This window comes from Augochlora pura, chromosome 5, assembly GCF_028453695.1.
Source record: "Augochlora pura isolate Apur16 chromosome 5, APUR_v2.2.1, whole genome shotgun sequence".
Classification (NCBI taxonomy): domain Eukaryota; kingdom Metazoa; phylum Arthropoda; class Insecta; order Hymenoptera; family Halictidae; genus Augochlora; species Augochlora pura.
The window spans coordinates 8,020,833-8,043,541 of NC_135776.1; the positions used below are offsets into that span (position 1 = coordinate 8,020,833).

At 35.7% G+C, this 22,709-nt stretch overlaps 2 protein-coding genes across 3 annotated transcripts in view; both read left to right on the top strand.

The window, feature by feature from the left end:
- Timeout (circadian regulator timeout) overlaps positions 1-10,531 on the top strand; it is a 392,876-nt gene extending 382,345 nt beyond the window's left edge. Inside the window, exons 20-25 of the mRNA XM_078180750.1 lie at positions 4,656-4,865; positions 7,416-7,700; positions 8,756-8,863; positions 8,944-9,147; positions 9,994-10,116; positions 10,202-10,531. Coding sequence (XP_078036876.1) covers positions 4,656-4,865; positions 7,416-7,700; positions 8,756-8,863; positions 8,944-9,147; positions 9,994-10,116; positions 10,202-10,434 — 1,163 coding nt within the window. The 3' untranslated portion in view covers positions 10,435-10,531. The remainder of the gene's footprint in view (positions 1-4,655; positions 4,866-7,415; positions 7,701-8,755; positions 8,864-8,943; positions 9,148-9,993; positions 10,117-10,201) is intronic.
- An 8,724-nt stretch (positions 10,532-19,255) lies between these two features.
- Positions 19,256-21,883, top strand: LOC144469864 (ribosome biogenesis protein WDR12 homolog). Of its 2 annotated transcripts, none has more exons than XR_013494057.1 (9): positions 19,256-19,374; positions 19,489-19,593; positions 19,714-20,281; positions 20,356-20,499; positions 20,564-20,739; positions 20,817-20,869; positions 20,948-21,194; positions 21,310-21,401; positions 21,485-21,614. XR_013494057.1 is itself a non-coding variant. In XM_078180552.1 (9 exons), the coding sequence occupies exons 1-9, from the start codon at positions 19,311-19,313 to the stop codon at positions 21,621-21,623; spliced, it is 1,629 nt and encodes a 542-aa protein (XP_078036678.1). In that variant the 5' UTR covers positions 19,256-19,310; the 3' UTR covers positions 21,624-21,883. The 2 variants fall into 2 exon arrangements, 1 of the variants encoding a protein (XP_078036678.1); XM_078180552.1 differs by having other exon boundaries at positions 21,269-21,401; positions 21,485-21,883.
- Positions 21,884-22,709: the final 826 nt, after the last annotated feature.

Consider the following 22,709-nt stretch of genomic DNA (forward strand, 5'->3'; position numbering starts at 1 on the left):
AGTTTAAATTCAATAGCGGAAGCAACCAGCTTCGGCCGACATCACGGAACAAACACGATAGATACATAACAAAACAAAATATCGAAGAAATTTTAATGCAACCAAGTATATCTGCATTATCACCCGTTATTTTTCTACGGAATTTTAACACTTCATCTATCGGAAACCTGTTAACACTGCCGTCCGCTTGTCTCGTACTTTCTTCGCTTGGCGCCGACAACTCTAATTCGGATTACTTCGCTTGTCACCGGACATTCTTAAAGTTATCGGGAAATTATAAATTGTCAAGTTTTACTAATCTCATCGTTAGTTCTCGTGGAGTTTTCAATCTTGTCTCCCTATTTTCATGAAACTTCGAAAATATACATATACAAATTAATGTAAAATTTCTTTGATTTATATATTTCTTTATTTACATTTTCTTTCGTAATTACTCAGTATTTCTCTTTTAGATCATACTAAGCAAAAAAGCAATATCTATATATATATCGTTATAGTTTGCTGAAAACTCTCAAACTTCGATAAAACCTCGAATACGGAGTTCGAGAAAAACTAGGAGAGTTTCTCAAGACCATTCTACTCACACTATCGCGAACGAACGAGAGTCGACACGTTCTGCTTAACGTTCGCGTAACAATAGAACTATCTTTAGATTGCATTATTGTTTTAGCTATAACCCATTCGCCAGATAAAATTATGGCAAAAACTCCTATTCTGTGTAAAACGTCGCGATTGCCTCTTATCGCGTTTCCTTGTATTCTGTTGTTATCTAATAGCTTGGATTGTTTTCTTCATCAAAAATTGTTTACCTTCAAATAATTCTAAATAAATACTTCGTATAAGATTTGTATAAGCTTTCGAATTATAAACAACACGATTTATAACCACTGACATATTCAAGATTAATCTCTTCCTATACTATTGTATATTCCATGGTACACCATAGTTACAACGATTAGATGCTTTTCGATTTTAATAATTTCAGATAAAAAGAAAGATAATTTAAATTTATCGCGTGTTTGCGTTTACTTAAATGTTTAGACGTTAATAACAAGAAATCAGAATTTTATTTAGACTAAAAGGAACAGGTTATTATTAGAAATCTTCATTACATGACCTATCATTAACGTTTAATCGTCAAAGTAAAGTTTGCCATATAATAAATCTAAATTAACAAATGCCGATCGACCAGCTGCATAATAAACGTTCCTGGTACCTGTAAAATAAACAACGGTACAAAGTATTAAAATAAAACCTGCAAAAAGTCCTAAACAAATGCAATCGTGCAACAGTTTTTCCAAGATGAAACACGTAACTTTTCACCGGTCGCTTTTATCGGTCGGTGCGCGTTCAACGTTAAAAGACGCTTGAATAATTTACCCGCGTCGACCGCCGCACAGTTAACGGCAATAAATTGGAGTTTGCGAAAAACAAAAAAATTGTTAAAGTCCCGGCTATTATTATTTGAAGCAGCGGTCCGACGATCAATTAATAAATACAGCGAAATCGTCCGGTTTGAATTTGGTCCGGCCAGATTGCCGATTCGTAGCACCGTGCGCGCGCGGCGCGTCGAATGTTATGAATATAGACAACACTATTGAAATAACGTTTGCATTTCTACCTCGGGCATCGCGCACGGACGGAAGCGCCGTCTCGGTCAGGCTCGTCACGGAATACAAATTTGGTTATTTAATATCGGAGGACTCGAATTCTGCCCGGTAGTTTTCAGGGGGGCTCGGTGTTCCAATATGACTGATCCACCCCACCCCCTCCCCAACCCCCAACCCTATCCCGCTATTACGAGATTCTACCAATTCCATATTTATTATAGTTGCACTGTCCCTCCGTCCCCCCTCTCTCACTCTCCGACTGTTCGTCGTCGACATGCTTTCAATCCGATGCGTCATAATATCGCGGCATTGTTCTCTACACAATACAGAACCGCTCAAAAGTCGCAGAACGGTCAATTATCTCGGAAAATCAGAATTTTCGAATATTTGACGCTATTTTTTACCAGAGAGGTTGAAGCATATCTTTCAATAATTTTTATTAGTGAATTATACTTAATATATTTATATTATATATATATATATATTTAACCCTTTGCACTCGAGTGATGATTCTGAGGCACCATTAAAAAAATTGTTCTGTCACAGAGTTTAATTTAAGATAATTTGTTAAAAATGAAACTGTTGGTATTAATCGCAAGAGTTAATTTGATATATATAAAATGCACTTTGTCGTTTAAAATGGACATATTGTTCACCAGAAAAATTATTTCAGTTTTGGAGATAAAATGGCTTTAAGTGCAAAGGGTTAATTACATTATATATTTAATACATTTATATAATGTATTACATATATGATATGTATTTATATTATTGAATATTTTATACGTACGTTCAGTTCAGTGTAAAGCCGAGCAATGTCGTTTATTACAAAACATTTCAATCGTTCCACATGTAATATTAAGATCCGGCATAGCGGAGGAAACGCAACGGGCGTTCCGTGTCACGGAATACTATTCAGACCACGGCCAGGAACGCTATGGAAACGTTATTTCAATACACGCTACGCGTAAGCCGAGACAAAGCTATGCTTTTATACATCAGCTCTTAACCTTGCGTACAGGATCCCGCAAAAGTAATGGAATGATAGATTATTTAACCTCTTAAGGCTGAACTTTTATAGTAGGGAACAAAAAAAGTTTCTTCTTTATTTATCATCCGTTTCATTTTATTCTATGATTTTTTTGTTAGTATCGTGAGAGTTTCTGTAGCGAATAGTTTTTCAACTGATTCTCGTTTTCTTTATATTAGCTTGGAAACTATGAAACGGGCGCTGCAGCTGAATACAGACTAAACAAAAACGTCCATTTCATAGTTTCCAACCTAATACTTAGAATAATCATAATTTTAAGAAAACTAAACGTACACATACATGGCCAAGAGTGTAAAGAGGTTAAGTTTATAAATAGGTGCTATGCTGACTGGAATAAATTTTTATTCAACGATCAGTAAATGTATAATATTCAAAATTACGTAGAAAAGACAAAAATTATTAATTCTATGCATTAGTTTTAACACTTTACTGGCCAGTATTTGGCTGTAAACATTATTATATTTTCATAACGTTAGCATTAAACAATATTTATTTCATCTATTTTTTATTCAATGATTCATTCAATCTAAAAAATAATTTACGAATCTTCCCCTTCATATATTCATTATTAATTAAAAAACAGTAATAATTCATTCGAATTTTAAAAAATTACCCCCATGATTTCTGGTACATTAAATTTTACTCACAAGCGATTATTACATTAATTATTATTTTACTAATAATTGATCATTAATTTAGCCTAATATCGCATATGAGACGACTTGAACGTTTTACATTAAAAAGCGTCGTTTTTTATAGAGTTAACTAAACATCGTAAGGCTTCCATGGTACATTGTTTCGTCGACAAAACTTCCAATTTCAATGAATAATTGAAATCGTACAAATCACAATCAATCGATATCTAAAATTTTCCTATAGCAAACACGAGTGAAGGAAATATTCAAAATTGGCTAAGTTATTTCACCCCACCCGGTATATGACGAGCTCTCCCTCGCCGCACTTGCTTTTACCATTAATCAAAATATTTTCCATGTCAAGTGTACGAATGAACGACGGACCCTTGGCTTATTTGATCGAAATATGGGGTAGCACATATACGGGGCGAACCGCGTAACGTGTTACGAGTTTAAATGTTTATAGCATTATAAAAAAGCACACTGGTGTATTCTGGAGAATCCGCGGAATCGTTCGATGCAACAAATAATTCTACAACTTTTATCGTTTTAATTGGACAAATTCTTTAAATTGAACATTTATCTTCTATTTTATATTTTGTTATTAAAATCTATTTATTATTTTATAAAATTTATTAATTTTGTTGTTAACACATATTCGTCCAGTAATTTTCTATACAACCATTCAGTAAATACCAGCACTTTTTGACAATATCTCTAGAAATTATATGGTTTATATAAAAACAATGTGACTTGTCAAAAATTAATCGTAAAAACTGTGTTATTTAATAAGGAAAGCATTTTATTACAATGCTGTTTTCATGATTATTGCTAAACTAATAACATTACCGTGTTTGGTTATCCTTCTAATAAAAATTAAAAAAAGAAGAAGATAATATCTTTATTTTTCAGTGAAATTTTGGAAAATCATATAGAACAAATTTGTCTTCATATATAAATTTTTAATTTTCCTTTTGCTTTCTGAACTTATATAGCATTCGAACACCAAAGCGCTTAAACTTTCAATAAAAGTTTGCGAAATGACGAACTTTCGTCATGCGGACGAACATGTGTTAAAATCGATTAATTCTGTAGCTAAAATTTATCACAATAATCTAACAAATCAATTTACTGATCCTATATATCACACGATCATCGAACAACAATCGACGATTCGATCCACCACGATCCCGCTGTTCACATAATTGCATGAACGATTGCACGATCGAAATATCCCCAGAAACGGTTCCCCCTCCCCCGAATCCAGAATGCACCGGGGGGTTCTCGGGCGGCGCTTGATATCGAAAGAAGCGCGGCATCGACGAAATTTATATCCATTTCCACGTGCTCTGTAAAAAGGGAAATCGTCGTGGGAAACACAGTCTGCTAGTAATTCCGACGAGAATGAAAGCAGCGACGAAGAAGCTGGAAAATCCTCGAGACGCGGCAGCCAGGCTCCCAATAAACCAGCAAACAGGAAAACGAAGACTAGCAGGAAGAAGAAAGAGCCGGCCATAGTCTACACGGATGCACAATTATCTGGACTCCTGAAGGATGTCATCGAAAAAAGTGAGTAACACCGTGTCGCCCTTTTCTTTTGTCGGCTTCCCCGGGCCAGCCAGCCTCCAGTGATTTATGGGTAGAAGATTCCCGGGCAAACGAAACTTCGAATATTCCGCAACGGTAGCGGCGTGCCCAGTTATTCGATTTACTCGAGAGCATTCGAATTTCGAGTCCAGAGAAATAATCGATCTTATAAGACGAATTGCTTTCGAGTTTTTCGAGTTATTTAAATACTGTTCCAAAAAAAAACGAGTTGCAAGCAGAGTTGGGCATATTTCGTTTAAATAACGGATAACGAATAAAATTCCGTTCGAAGAATTTATTATATATGTTACTCAAAAACTATTTTATTTGGAGAATTCATTTTCATATATTATTCAAATATAGTTTTGTAAGAATTTATTATTCAAATTAAATTCTATTCGAAACATTATTTGGATAAAATGTTTTCCGACAAGTCATAATTATTGTGTTATTTCATGTGCATTTCCAATGTTATTAGAAACATAAGTTGAATAGAATTTTATTATAAACATTAGCCGAATGAAATTTAATTCTAAAATTTTGTTCCAAGAAAATTTATTCGAAAAATTAGTAGAACGTAATTTTATTCGAAAAATCTATTATTTTATTATTCAATATTATTATTATTCTCTGCATAAAGAGCCTGCACTCACCATTTTAATCACATATACAATTTTTCCTAAAATGCATAATTTGGAAATTACTTCAGGCGTGCAAATTGCATCACTCAACCGGTAGATTGCTTACTAATGAATAGATAAATTAATGCAACTTGTATCGTGTTTGGACTCGTTTTAATCAGAAGAATCTCAGCTATTTATTACTACTACAACTATAACAGTAAGATGATAATGTTAACAAAATTTTCTTTATCGCGTGTTTATTTTTTACTGGTCGCGCTATATCTCTAACCCCTTGCACTATGACTTCTTTTACAGCTACCTTGATAACTTCTTAATAATTTCCCTAAAAGAACGACAGAAATTTTGTCTATTCTATGCTTTCGTCTTTATTTATTATAAAACGTTATTGTCACTAATATTACAATTACGTAATAAAATATTCGTCACAAGTTTAGCAAATTACTATACCGCAAGGAATTAACTTTCTTTCTAAAAAAACTATAACACGTTTCACATTCACTGAAATTATCTCCACATATTTCAACATTTACAAATTGTCCGAGTTTTGAAGAATGAAAAATGCTGACAAAATCTACACCCATATCGCGCCGTCCCCTCTCGCAACAGAACGAACGTGTTTCCCACAAAAGATATCGTTTTTGGAAATCAAAGACACCACACGCCGACCAGAAAAAGTAATGACACGTCGGACGTCCTCGCGGTACAAATGCGTGGAGTTCATCCCCCGTCGTTGCCCGAAAGCGGTGCCCTTAAAAAACGATCTGCTCACCCTTTTGTGTCAAGCCAATGTGCTTGTCACCCATCAGGCGGAAGATCCTTTGCTCTCCTCGGTTACGCGTCAAAGAGGGAACACGCGGGTTTTCGCGGGGCGTTCTTGAAATGCGGTTTGCCCCGCGTCATGGACAGCCTATTTTTCTTTTCCAGCCCCGCCGTTCCACACACTCCTTTTTTGCCTGTATTAACCGACACGCTCGCGCGGAATAGCAAATTCGCTGCGCGCCGGTAGGGATATCTAGGGCGCAGCAACACGGTCTCATTCATGAAATATATTTTAGATTCCGGATTTCCCGCGTTTACGATGAAGTTGATGGAACACCGTGCGGGAACATCAAACATTCAATCTTTTCTCAGTCATTTGTCTGTGGACTTTCAAAGTGAATTTTAAGAATGCGCGATAGCTTCAAGTCGGTTCCCGTCGACGTTTTGGCTCTTGTAGAATTGGCAAATCATAATCACGTTTTACTTTGATATTCTTATACTTTGTTTTATTTTACTTTTTGTTTGTTTTTTAAGTGTGCTAGAGAATGGTTTAAATAGTCAGAAATAAAATTGTTAATATCAATATAATATATAGATATAATATAATTAGATACAATATAGATATAATATCTTACGCACGAGATTAATTTTTTAAGAAATTCTAGACAGTCGGTCATCGATTTACAAATTACAAAAATAACGTTTAATTCAAACAAACAAAATTTGCCAAACAGGAAATTAAATTAAAATATACGTATACCCGCGCGAACTAACATTCGCGAAAAACAATTCCAACGGGACTAGACTAAAAGGGAATTCGATTTTCCACTTCCGTAGACAAGAAATAACTGAAACTAAGTTCCCCGAATATTTGCAAGATCCGGAATCTTTAGAATAGCCGGGGTCTATCGATTACCGTGTAGCGCTTCGTGTATCTTAAAGTGCTTTAAGGCGAGGGCGGGTTTCTTTAAGGTAAAAACCGATGAATAATTCATTGCATAAGCTCGGTAAATATGTTTTTCTTTGACCATAGTTCCGCGGGGGTAGTTTCGGTGAATATGGAGCAGGTGAATGAAATTTTGCGCGCGCCGGCAGCAGATGTAATAAAAAAATTTTTTCCGCAAATCAGATATGAACGAAGCTTTGGAATGGATTAAGGAATCCCTGCAGGATATCCTGGACGATCGAGACGAGGAAAGCACCGAAGGTATTCCTTTAGTCCCGCTGACAGATTATTCGTCGGCCGCGATGGATTCGCCGAGCTTTCAAAAGCTTCTACGGGCTATAGGATTCACACCTCCGTCTGATGAACAGGAATCTTATTGGCGTATACCGGCTAATATGCTTACTTCGACCGTGCAAAAGCGTTGCGACCTTCTAGGCGCTGCATTGGCTGGGAATTTCATTGACGAAGGTATATTATCCTCCTTTGTGTGCCTGATGCCGTTTATTTTTATCTTTTCTAACTCTGTTCTCTCGGCACAATTTTTCCCGTAAAATTGACGCGGTGAAAAACATTCTTATATTCTTATTATATTGTATTAATCTTATATTAGATTCTTTATGAAATAAAGAAATTAATAATTTGTACATTCGAAGTGAAAAAGTTCTATTCAGATCAAATAAGATTAATACTGGTTTTATTGAATATTGAAAATAAAATTTGTATAATATTTTAGAAAAATTGAAAAGATTCAAATTTAAACTTTAGATAACTTTTATTATAATATTTTATATTTTCTTTAAAGTCGAATTGATACAGTGGAAGATGAATATTGTGGATAAATATTAATTTTCTTTGGACATGAAAAATTGTATTTAGATGAAACGAACTTGATACTGGAATTATTGAATGTTAAAAATAATGTTCCTCAAAAGTTTTAGATAAATGATAAGATTTAAATTGTGATTATAATTGAGTTTATATCAGGCAAATCTAACACCGGAATTATCTATGTTTAATAATAAAAATTGTGAAATGTTTTAGAAAAATGACAGGATTTTAATTCTGTCTTTGTGAAGTTGGACGAGTTAACTTTTGCTGTCAAATTAATATAGTGATAGAAAACAATTATTTAAAATCGTCTGAAATTATTTAATATCATTTAAAATCGTTTAAAATTGTTTAATATCGTTTAAAATTGTTTAATATCGTTTAAAATTGTTTAATATCATTTAAAATTGTTTAATATCGTTTAAAATCATATAAAATCGCTTAGGATTGTTCACAATTGTTTGAAGCAAATGAGAAAATATGTTCAGACAAAAAAAAATTAATAGTGCAAATAAAATGTAAGACAACGTTCCAAAATGTGAGAAAATTACACAATTAAAACTAACACTAATTAATTACAATATACGGATAAACCAATAAATTTGGAATGGTTATTTTTGACTATCCGTATTAATTCCAGTATCAAAATAAGATTACTCCCAGAAATACCTTAATTTTACAATCTACGTGAACAGAACCGGCACCAAGCTCGCAGAAAATAAGGTCGGAATTGTTGGAAGACAGTGAAAGCGAGGACGACGTTGACGCATTGGAGACCATTAAAAAATACTTCGCCACGAAAGGTATGTTCCCAGTTTCCAATTACTGTAAATCAATTGTCAGAGACTTTGACGAAATCGTTTTATTACGTATTTTACTATAGAATCAGAGAAAGAGGCAGGACCATCTATTTCTCTGGACTCTGATTCCGACGTGGAATTGACCAACGTCTCGAAACCATTGAAAAGCTCTAAACCATTGAAAAGCTCTAAACCATCGAAAAGCTCCAAGTTGCCTATGAAGAAGTCAGGGAAAAAGGTGGATTTGGAAAGCGACGAGGAAGGAGTTGCTACCCCTCAGACGATCGGTAAGTATCTAACTGTTCGGGAAGAACAGCTTCGCGCCATCTTCGTGCTGCTTTACTAACTGTTTAACACGTTGACCGTCGACATGTTGGCAAAAATCAACAAGATCACAGTAGTCTATTTAATGAAATTATTAAAATTAACTATTATAGAAACCGAGAAGACAGCGGCTATGCAATTCGTTGATTGTTTTTTTAGTTGCAATTACGGCACTTTGAAGCTCTGAGTTTACATAAATAAGCTGAGAGTTTTTGACATTTGTTGACAGACTGCAGATTTGATGCATTTATGACAAGAGAAATAAAAAACTGTAAAAATGCTATGAGTATTTAAGAATTCTTAAAAAAAAACTTTATTTTTCATGTTTCTCAAAATTTACTTAAATTGACTTTAACATTCGATAAGTAGTTCAATATTAACAAAATCAACTTTTCCATTCAATTTTTATTAAATAAACCATAAGAATTTAAAGATCTACAGTCTAATAACAACAAAAATTAATTTCTTACTCCGAATACAAACTTACACTCAAACACAAGTGTTCGAACACTTACATTTCTAACATTCACTGATAATAATTCTAATATTCTAATGAAATATATATGTTAAGCTGAAGCATTTTAAATCATATTACACAGATAACAAGGAATGAATCTTAAGAAATTTTTTCGACGAATTTTAAACCTACAATTTAATTTTTACTCGAATGTTGGAAGCGCAAGCGTTCGAATACTTTCGTGTATAAGTATACATTATTTAACCGCGATCATGGCGACAGTAAACGTGTTAAAAATAACAAATATACTTTCGAATCACTTAGAAATAAATTATCATTGATTAATCGTTAGAATTACCGGAAAGTCCGGCCAAAGGAAAAGGAAAACGCGGAAACCGCGTGAAATTGCTTATCGATTCGTCCGATTCCGAGCAGGAGGATCACGGTGTAGAGATCAACGGAGAAAACGCCAGAGGTAAAGAAAAGAAGAAACACTATATACTGGTATAGAAGAAAGGACACTAGTTAGTTCTTGCTCATTAAATGAACATTTCTGTTAGACGAGGGTAAAAGAAATCGGTCGAGCAGTTCGGCGGACGAGCGTGAAACAACGAAAAAACGTCGTCTGTTGGACAGCGACGAGGAAGAGGAGGACCCATTAACGTCTCAGAGTGCCGAGGTGAAACACGCTAGGTTGATAATTAGCGACGACGAGGATGAAACTGCTGAAAAACAACGCGATCAACCGGGATCATCTCGAGCAATTATTAGCGACGGCGACGACGACGATTAAAGAAAGGCGCGCCGACTTTGTCCGTCGAAGCTAATTTTCTCCGTTGTTCTTTTCTTAACTAAACAATTTGTACTCCGTTTTTGTGCGATTATTTTCATGTATTACTTTGCAAAATAAATGGTTTTTTCATAATAATTGAAATATATTACTTTCTTGGGTAAATGTATGCAGACTGGCTAAAAAATGTTCGAAAATTATGTTCCACCATATATTCTACTTCGATTTATGCGACTGTTATTCTTCGTAGCAAAAAATGATTCTCATAGACTTGAATGGATTTAAAAGAGACACAATATCTGACGTTAATTGTATTTTTTGGACATGTTGAGATCATATAAAGGTTATTAAAATTTGTTCAATTAAAAACATACATATTACATTACTCCATTAATGCATGTTCATATTTTCAGCAATATATGTAATAATCCATTTGCAGTTGACGAACCTTAAATTTCATAGATAAGTTAATTTTATTACTGCAACAATTGTCTTCTTGTTAAAATTTTAATCATTTTAGACGCTATAATAATACTCAATGATGAATTAAAAATGCATTCAGTGTAAAAGTGAAGATTTATTCTAGCTGCAAGTAATTCTTACTCAGTTCACTATAAGTTTCTTTGCAAAAAGAATTATTAGCTGCAAAATCAGAGAATTATCTGCTACGTGAATGTGAATTGAGCCACCAGTCTTTCTGGTGGTGAAACGTTCAAACTGATAGATAAACGTTATCGACTGATAAGCGAACCCCTTTTTGTGTGGAACCTTTTTACTTTGATATATATACTCCTGAGAATTTTGCGAATATAAGAGCACAAATTAAAGGTGGATAATTGACCTTTGTGATAAATATATTTAAGTTTAGAGACAAGTTGAAAATTATATAAAGAACATTATCAATTTCGTAAAGGTTCCTCAGATAAACTATAGCATGGATTTAAGATCCATACAGACATTGCATCTTATAGAATTTTCTGTCTCACTTTTTAAAGGTCCTAGACCCCCTTATCATTTTTGTCGCGACCAGCATTACCGATAGTTCGCGAAGAGTCTACATGTTAGCAGGAATCGAATATCCTATATACTTCGTTTCTGTTACGAATGCAGAACATTATTCGGAGCTAAGTCTAATAATATAATAGTATAATAGCATAATATCATAATAGTATGATAGTATAATAATATAAATAAATAATAAAAATAAATAGTATAAATAGTTTATGTCGACTACCTCGAACACTCGCACATATTTAATAAAGGTACAAATATGACAACAGTTTTAATATTATGACGTAATTGAAAAAATAATATAGTTTTTTCTAATATATAAAATGTCTATAGGGAAAACCGAAATTACACTTGCAACAACCCAATAGATGTTATCTAATAAAATTCAAGACTTTCGAGCTCGTTGAATCGTCGAGGCGAAGTATGTAGGTGAAAATTCAGAAGAGATTACAGAATAGCTACACCAGATCCGTAATTATAACAAAATATTATTTTACAATTCCCCGGACAGTGGAACACGCCATCTTATACTACAGAAAACTCATCGAGAAAAGAAGACAAAACACGACACGTGAGAACTCCTTTAGAAGACATATTGCAGAACAATGGTACTATCTAAAACTTGCTACAGTACTCGAAACAAACCGAATTATAATAGTCTATTGTAACACTAATAAATCATAGAATGATTGATGCGATTTTAAATACTGCATAAAAACATATCAGAAACTCATTTGTGAAGTAAAGGTATACGATTTTACATTGTTATTTGAATTTAGACCGTTTACTTTACAGCAGGGCTATTTAATATGTGAAAGATCTATTTTTCCACAGCACTACTTCACAGCCATTAGCTCGATGTAATTATAATAGATTTCGAATCTGTTATAAAATGATCGAAGTTTCTTTCGATTTATAACCGATAGGAAATTTTCAAAATTACATCGATTGCCCGAGTCTCACCACGTGGAGGTTGCTGTGACTGGAGACCCGAAAGGGAGTCAGAACAAAACCAGAATTCGTTATGGCTCCCTTTCCTGCAAACGTAGTTTTCGCTTACTTACTAACGCTTTCGCAAATAACTTAGCAACTAACACAACGCCTTAACCCTTAGCGGACGACGACTTCTCCGACTTCTAGCCATTCGTCCTTGCCGCGCGAAACACAGTGACGACTGACAGTTGCCTCTCGTCCGTTAAGGGTTTATAAATAACGCACGACTTAATATATAACGCACGCCTTAACCCTTAGCACTCGGCGCCATTATGGATGTTACCTACCAGCGCTTATAAACAATTATATTATTATATAGTATACGATATATGTACATATATACATATATGTATATGTATATATAATATTGTTATAATAATATTCGATTTATATAAATTTGTTGACATCGAGAAATAGTTGCAAATTGCTAATAAACTTTAATGATTAGTCATATACTAGAATTACGGTATCCCCTGAGAGGGGACAATGCATGCCTAAATATATAACACGCGCCTAAATAAAATATATGACACACGCCTTAATAAATAACGGAACGCTCGCATTCCTCGATGATTTTTCTGAAATTAGTAGAATCTTCATTATCGTTGTTTCTTCTTCATTTCCTAAAAGTTTCTATGGGCTTAAGTAAAAGAGAATACATATAAATAAGGAATAAAAAATACACACAAGAAAATCAAATTTTACTTCATACTTAAAAGTACCCATCACCACGTCACAGCCATTAGCTCCATGTAATTGTCGATTTCGAATTAGTTGCAAACGAATTTACAGCTGATTAGGAATCGAAAATTACATCGATTGCCCGAGTCTCACCACGTGGAGGTTGCTGGAGTGGAGACTCGAAAGGGAGTCAGAACGCAAACTGGTTAAATTTGTGGAATTCTTTCATTGTCATTGTATCTCTAAGAACGAAGCCGGAATTCGTTATGGCTCCCTTTCTCACAATGGTAATTCATAACTAACTAACGCACGCACGCACACAATAATTAACCAAAACGCTCGCACGCGATTATATAGTAAAGCGCTCGCACGCGATTATAAAGTAAAGCGCTCGCACGCATTTATATAATAAAACGCTCGCACGCATTTATAAAATAAAACGCTCGCACGCATCCCACGGTGAATGATGATCCCACGGCGGCTGATCATTTGCTGAAAATTTCTGTGGACTTAAGTAAAATAAAGAATACATATAAATAAGATAAAAGTATTGAAAATTAACCATCAAAATCACACATTATAATAACACTAGCACAAACATACCATCATCAGCCACGCATATAGATATATAGAAAAATACAAAGAAATGATCTATTTTCCATAATGATCAATGATCTATCATCAATCATCAAAAAGAAATCTTGATCTTTGAATAGAAAACAGATGCTTAACCTCTTAGGTACGACGCGCCACTATAGTGGCTTTCGCGAATGGTTCGTGCTTTACTCAATTGTTTTATTATTTATTAAAGCAAACAATTAAAGTGAAAGTGTGTATATACAATATATTAAAAAAAGAATATATATTATTAATACTATATATAGATATACGGAAAAAAATATATTAAAAAATATATATTAAGAGAAAATGGTAATTTAATTACGAAAAACTTTATTTGTGCAAAATCCTGCCCTACCTAAAAGGTTAATAAATAACGTAACGCCTTAATAAATAACGCGACGCGTTAGTAAGTACGCCTTCGATCAAATTCGTCCACTCAATATGTATTCTAAAAACAAACGCGCGAATGGACCGTGCTTGCGCAACACTATTTTCTGGAACAGACATTGCTGTTAAAAAGCAAACGCGATCAGTGCATTTTCTGTCGTGACACTAATTTATTTCATTGAAAATGGAGAACTCCCGTGCACTTTGATCTATTTCAACGCAACGCTAAAGGGAAATAGACGACGATGCAGCGATCCTTGGACCGGCTACCCGCAGTGTGGCATTTATCTCGGAACTCTAATGCAACGCGTTGCAATTTTCGCGACTCTAAGACAACGCGTAAAAGAATCCTCGCAACACTATTATTTCGAGATAGCCTAGCGACAGAGGCTGTTCCCAACCCCTTGGAATCCACCCCGGATTCCTACGCTACGCACCACCCACCCGCCTGGACGTCGTAACGCCAGGACGGATGCACCCCTTCGTCCAGGACGGTGGTTCCAACTCGCTAAATAAAAATTCTACGAGCCGGCCGCCCTGGATATAGACCGAGATCTAGTAGCGCTGTCTTTTTTAGACAGAGATGGTGTTTCACGGTCTTATGCTGGCGAGGTCCGGTACCTCCGACTATCTCGTTTAGATAAACGCGATTTGAATCGCAACGCTAATTACTATTTCGCGAACTTGTAATTCTAATTCGACTCGCGACTCTAAGAAAACATCGCGAATGCCACGCTGCGGAGCGTTGCAGCTCCGGCATGGGCTCTAAAAACGAATGCAGCTACTGCAACGCGAACATTTCGCAACGCTAACTTTGAAATTGATTCAAAGACAAACATTCTAATCTAAAAATCGCGATGTGCCCATCCGAGCTGTTCGTTGGGACGGCGAGGTCTGTCCATTGTTGCGGCGGCGGCGTGGGCGTCTGAAAAATCGAAAGGGAAGCTACTGCAACGCGACTATTTCAACGCAACGCTAATGCAACGAACAGAAATGCAAAAAATTACTTTGGTTGTTCGAAGCAGCTGCTTTATTGACTATGAAAAATCTAAGGAAATTGGCAAGTTCAAACGCGATTAGTTCGCAACGCTACGTTCAATTTCTGTTCAAATATTTACTAAAACAACGCGTGATTAATTCGCAACGCTATGGCAAGTCACGGGTGCGCCCAACCGAGCCGATTGTTGCAGCAGCAGCATGGGCGTCTGAAAAGTCGAGAAGCAAACTACTGCAACGCGACTATATGAACGCAACGCTAATTCAACGAACAGAGATCCAAATGACAACTTTTCGAATGCAAATGGAGTTTGAGAAATCTCAGATATTGATCAACACAACGCGAGATTGTATTTATTCGCAACGCTATTTTTAAATCTACTATGAACAGCAAACAAGAGGAAATCGCGATTATTTCATTCGCAACGCTATACTCTAGAGAATTTATTTCAATAGTAATGGAAATCGTGTCTATTTTATTTGGAACAGTAACTTTTATCTCTGTTCGAAATTGACTAAAGCAACGCGTGGTCATTTCGCAACGCTACTTGCAAATCGCGAACGTGCCCATCTGCGCTGATCGTTGGGGCGGCGACGCCTGCCCATATACTACTACTACTACTACTACAACTACTATTTTAACAAACGAGTACAGTGACAAAGTGGTAACGAAAATATGGTGGCCTCTCTCGACAGTTTGTCGGAGAGGACTCTTCGGCATTTAGCCTCTTCTTTCTTCGGCGATTCGCCTGATGAACCTAGAACCTTACACGTGCTCCGCAGCTAGTAGAAAACCAACGAATTCCGAAACAAAAAACAATGTCTCGGAAAAAGCCGATAATCCTGCTGGTGCAATGGAGCCGGTATCGTTTCGTTTCGAAAGCCCTAATTCCCGCGCGTACGCGTTCGCGACCGCGGAAGCTAAGAGAATTTTCAAAGGATCGATTTCGAGCTATAACATCGAACGTCATGCACCGTTCGAATAAAGTTCGAATCGAACCCTTTGAGCCCTACCGGTGACTGACCGTCGGGCGAATCGCGGCCTACCCGAAAGAGAACGACGGTCAATCCCGGCCCTACCTAACAGTTCACACACACGCACACACGCTAAGGCAAGTTACCTAGCCTACCTAATCCTATATTTAAAAAATAGCAAAGCAATCACACCAACACATTCGCTTCACGATTAGCACACATACGCTGAGGAGCTAACCTGCGGAGAACGTCCCGGGACGCCTCTGACACCCCAACATGATCACATTCGTTCACAATTAAGGTACATGTTAGTTACTGAAATCGACTGACAATGGTAGCGATCATTGCGACTTTATACTAATTTACAGTTATGTTCTCGTGATTCTAATCGACTAGTAATAATGGTCGTTCTAGCACAAATACCATTTCGGTACAGTTACACTTTTAAACCATTTAAACCGATAAAAATAGAAAGTGAACATTCTATACATATTCCATAGAGATCCACGTTGCACGACGTAGATCGCACGGACTATGTTCAACTCCATTGAATTATGATTTAAAAAAACCGACGCAAAATCCACTTCCTAATCACACACACGCACAAGTGGAAATTACGTCGTGCACGATGCGCTAGTCATTGTCAGTCGCTGGTTATCATTATTAAATACCGTTCCATGTATCATTGCTCGCACCCTCCCGAGTAACCTTGGGCACTCGAAGGGATTCGAGTAACGTACATAGAACCTCAAATCTCTGAAAATCCTATCTAGAAAAAGTCATTAGTTCCGCGGACTAGGATTCTTTAAATTCTTTGAAAGATGATTATGTTTAATAATAACATCAGAGCAATAATTCAAAAGTATGTTCAAATACTACATTTAATAATTTTATAATAACAGTTTCAGAATAATTTCAAAACATATTCAAAAACATTTAACAATGAGATCATAGCAAGATAAAAAAAACTCTATTTTGAACTTTCATGAAATATATTTCACCTACCGCGAAACGTCCTTCTGCACATGATCTCGAATGCGATTAAACGGAAGAAAGTTATTTAATATATTGGTACAGTAAATGTAGCAATATTATTTTTGTAATATTCGTCTTGCGACAATCGCGTGTTGCAAAAAATTAATTTTTCGCCAGCTTGAAGATAAAATTATTAGAACTTGAAATTACCGTAAAAAATCGCGACGTACAAAAAGACCCTACCTAACTAGGAAACAGATTACCACTCAAAGGATTGCGAGAGCTATCCTTCGGTCACTGTACTCGTAAAAAATTCTACAATTTCTACGTAAAGAAAGTATTAATACTTTAAATGATCACTCACCACTTGATGGGAGGAGGGAGCTGCGTTAGAGTCCTATAACAGAAAGAAAAGCACAGAGATATTAAAATACGTTCAACATCGTTCATGAAATTACTAATTTCTGCAAACTATTGCATACAATTTGCATATTGATCAAGGTTATACTTACATCCCTTCTTCCTTGACGAAGCTCTACCCGTTGCCTCTCGACCTCAGCCATGTACGTAGTCTCCAGTTCTGTAACAATAACAAGAAATTCGATTAAATTCAATCGCAAGACAATGTAATAATAAATTGGTGTAAATAAAGAAAGAACTACGATGTACCATTTAGCGATCTTTGTTGATGCGACTGACCCTTTCTTAATAAGATTTCAATGGAAATTCTTGCAATGGTTAGCGAAAAAATACAACCGGATATGGTAATCGAACCCCACGAATCAATTTAGAGAAATATACGCGAAGGATTTTCAAGCGAAGTTGACTTCAACCGATACAGCCGCTCTATTATAAATATTGCATCAAAATCGCGAAATCTGTAATCTCAAAGAATGACGATCTCAAAAAATGACGATCTTAAAAAAAGACGATCTCAAAAGACAACGATTTCAAGTGCAATCTCACGCCCCAAGAATAAAATTTTCCGGACAATGACGCCGAACACGACCTTCGCGATCCGAGGCTGTTGAGCGATTGAGGGTCGAACTCACGGTCGCAGCCAAGTTACAACCCTGGATTAAATTCTCCGAAATGCGTGACGTAAATCGTGTAATACTGCGACGCCCTTCCCTTCGGTAGGACGTCTTGTAAACAAATCCTACTCTTCGAGCTACCGTGTGCCGAATTCCGAAATCCTTGTGACGTATTATTAACTGCGCCGAGTTAATTACGATAACAGGCGAACTTTCAGCCGGTGCGAAGAATACAATAACAATTTTTCATTGAGTCAGGTCGAAACTAGCTGCATGTTTACAACTAATGGAAAAAAGGGCCAGTCGTTCGTTCTTCATAATAAAAGACGAATTTAAGACATTATTACGGGGCACGTATTAGCACGTTTCAGATAAACAGATTAATGTTATCAAATGGACAGCGTATTCACCTGATTCAAATCCAATGGAGAACGTCTGAAATTCGTTTCAAGACGTTGCGGGACTAAAATATACGACAATTGCGGCCAGCAATGATATTCTTAAGGAAATTCTTCGGAAGCTAATTGAGAATATATCAAATCGCATTTTTCAGGTTATTACACCTACGATTTAGTCACCTACAAATTATTAACATACGTATATATCTGCATCTTTAACGATGTGGTGTTGATGCAACGATACCAAAATTAGTTTATATGAATCTATGTTCGCATCGACAGAAAATTATAATCAAACTCATTCGATATTCATTATTTCTCATACCCTTTCACCTTGTATAATCGACGTTTTTGTATTCTCATCCAGAAGTTCGAAATACTCAAAAATGTGGGTGACGTTATAGTTGCACGGTTTGCTGTCAACGCTTTGAATTTAGTCACCTCAGATGCACACTTTTTTCAGTTGCAGTTAGGTATATGTAGTTCTCTAGCTGACCGTTCTATTTAAATAGAGTCCGCTATCGTACGACGGTATTTTTTGCAGAGTCGATAATTCAGGTGCAGAGATAGAAAAAAATATTGCACACATCTGATTGCAACAAAGAATAGTGTCAAACCAAACTCACATTGGTTTGACATAACTGACAGCATACCATTTTTTGAAAGTACATTTTTGCCGCACTATGTTGCTACACAAATTACCGATACTTGTGAATCCACCGCCAGGAGACGCCACCGGGAACACTGTGACGACCACGACGTAATGTGACGTGCTGTAGTAACATGTGTGGCATTGTTGTGTACGGAAATGGCTCAAATAATAGATAATAACAACCCTGTTTTCATAATTTACGATATAGCTAATCAGTCAGGTAAGTCATGTGTTTAATAAGTAAACGAATGGATATTTTTATATCCACAAAATTTTGTAATACATAAATATGTTATTTTAGTGTCAAAAATAAATAATAATTGATATTTTATAGATCATGATTATGCTGCCGTGGAGAATGACCCCTCACCAGTGCCAGGTCCAAGCACTCACCAACAGACTGCACCTATTACAGATTTCAGTGATTGTAACAAATTAAGTAAGATATACGCTTAATACTTCTGTGTCAATTTTAATATAAGAAAGGACATTTCTAGCTTTATGAAAGCATGATATTGTAGTATTAAAATCTACGAAATAATGAATTTTTTATGAATAGAAAATGCTACCAGTGTGGACCCTACCATGAAGAAAACATACAGGAGGCAAAGATTCCACAATAAGTGGTTTTGTGATGCTGCACTTGGTACGTGGGTACAGCCAGTCGATCAGGATTGTTATAAAGCTAAATGTATTGCGTGTCGTACAATTCTTGTGGCTGGAAGAAGTCAGTTATTGAAACATAGCAATACTGTCTTACACAAAGAAAATATGATTAAAGCCAAAGAGGAGGGAAAACTACAGGAATTAAAGACATTAGATGATTTGCCTATTTCTAAATTTCAAAAAGATGTCAGATCATATGCTTCACTGGTGAAGAAACGGTTAAGGAGTTTGAATCTCGTATCAGAGACGAACGTGGAACGCGTGATCGCTGTATTATGTAAAAAAATCGACGAACTCGAGCAACAAGTAGCAAAAGATAGAATCGGTCCGCTTACGGAAATCGAACTTAAAAATGTCGATAAATACGTTTCTACAGAAGAATTAATGAATGTTGAACCAGAATCTCACAGCTCTCTTATACATAACGATTGGGTATCCGCTTTTGCAGTTTGCGAAAAATGGTTATTTCTATAGGTTATGAAGGTTATAATAATAACTTACGTAATATTTATAAACAAAATTTCGGTTTTAATAGGATAATAACCGCTTGCGACGATAATACATTGCATATATGGTCGTATAAAGGAACACATTGTCTTGAAACTCCTGGATTACATACGGCGCTCATTACGGCCCTAGCATGGATATCGCAGAATAAAGACGTTGCTAGCTTTGTTAGGTAAATCACAAATAGTAGTATGTATTTATTTAAAAAAATTTGTACCTATTATAAAAATGTTAAGCGCGTCGATAGATGGAACAGCTAGGATATGGTCCTGGAATATCACAGAAAATTTTGTGGAGTGTATACATGTATGCAGAGATCACAAATATGGAATCGAAGCAGTCAGTGTTAATTACGACGAGACTATTATAGCTACCGCAGGACAGGATCGCACATTGAAACTTTGGTCTACATGTCAGTATAAACGAACATATCGTAACAGACTAAATAGCATATGATATATTTATTTATTTCTGTATTGTTATATTTAGTCACTCATGATGAAAACGAGAACGACAAATCTACATCTGAATGTGAAACAAAAGTAAGTTTAAATCACACAGATGCGAAAAATGCAATTGTAAGTTATGAATTTTGTACCTTTTACTTTGTAATTTTATAGGTACACAAAAGAACAATGAAAGGTCATGAAGACATTGTCAGTAGTTTAGTGTGGTCGGACGATACTGAAATTATATCGAGTTCGCGGGATCACAAGATTATAATATGGGATTCGGAATTAGGTGAAATTAAACACGAGCTTATTGGTCATGACAGGTTTTTCGACATAGATTATTCGCCCTTATGTCGCTCTGTAATAACAGCATCGTACGGCAGGCACATTAGGCTGTACGACCCGAGATACACAGGTACACTGACAATTTGCATTTTAATTATTTGCTAATTATAACAAATTCTACAAATTGAATGCGATTTTTTTTAGAGGGCACGCTTTTAAGAACATTATTCACTTCTCCTTCTCAGACGCAGCGAGTGCTGTCTGTAAGGTGGTCACCCGTGAATGAGCATTTATTTATTTCAGCAGGCGATAACATGCAAGTTTGGGATACCAGAAAGTATGATAAATGAAATAAATCGTTACTAAGTTGTTGAACGAAGTGTGTAACATTGTGAAAAATTTTAAAACGATTGTTTCTAGCTCGAAAGCGCCATTATTTGACCTACTTGGAAACGAATCCTCATTATCGTACTGTGATTGGTTGAATCCAAAATTCATGGTATTTGGAGGCAAAGAGAAAGTCGTCAGAATATTTAAATCAGAGCAAGTTCATTGTTAATGACAAACTGACGACACGAATCAGGAGAAATAAGAGATTCCGTTGTTTTGATGTATTTAATGTAATTGTTTAAATGAAATAAAACTCAATATTTTGTCACAGTATTATTTACCAAATGAATCGTGCAATCACTAACAGAATCAGATAGAAACGAATAATCATGGTTACATCGATTACACTGTTGAGACGCGGACGTTTGTTAATGCGTTATCTTTTCTTTGTAGGTTTCCTATGTAATGACTATGAAATATTTTCGAATAAAATTGTGTAATACATGTTCTGTTTAATTTTTACGTAAAAAGTAATATATTTTATAAATGGTATAGTTTAGTGAGAGTCTTACAGTCTCCGTGCTCGTATTGTTGTCACAAATTCGAATGGCTGTAGTTAAGGGTTAATAAAAACACGCAATTTACTCTAAATCATGCCTTCAATGATTAAAAATTAAAAACATAGAGATTTCGATACGGTAGGTTTCTTCTAGATATTCCGCGATTCGTACAAGGTGTCTCAGAGAAGGGTAAGGCCTTGAAAAAGGTAATCTCTAGTCTTTTTCAACTAACTTCTTTCTTAACGAAAATGTTCATAGCGGCTTCATTAACAAGTTACTAATGAAAACACGAGTAAACCAGAGCGTTAATACAACTAATGAACTTTGATACGATAGTACTCTGAGTCTGACGTAGTGTTAGCTTCGCGCCGAGCTCGAGTTATGTACAAACTTCATACCGATTCAAATATCCTAATTTGATTAAATGATTATGCACTGTTGTCTTGAAAATGTTAGGTGGCATCCGCTATCTCGCGCACACTGTATCGTGGATTTTCTAATATGTTTGTAGACCAGACTCATCATTTTCATTTAAGCGGTTAAGGAGTAATTAAAAGTAAACAGTGCTATAATTACATATTCTACTATCATAATAGTATAGTTATTATTTATTAAAATATAGTAATTTCAAATTAATCGTAGACTTGTACATGACTCGTGGTTGGTACGAAGCCACCACTCCGCTATGCGTAGCATATCACAGCGCTAGAATTCGAGGTCTCGGATTGGCCAGTGTTTTTCGTTAATAACTCGTT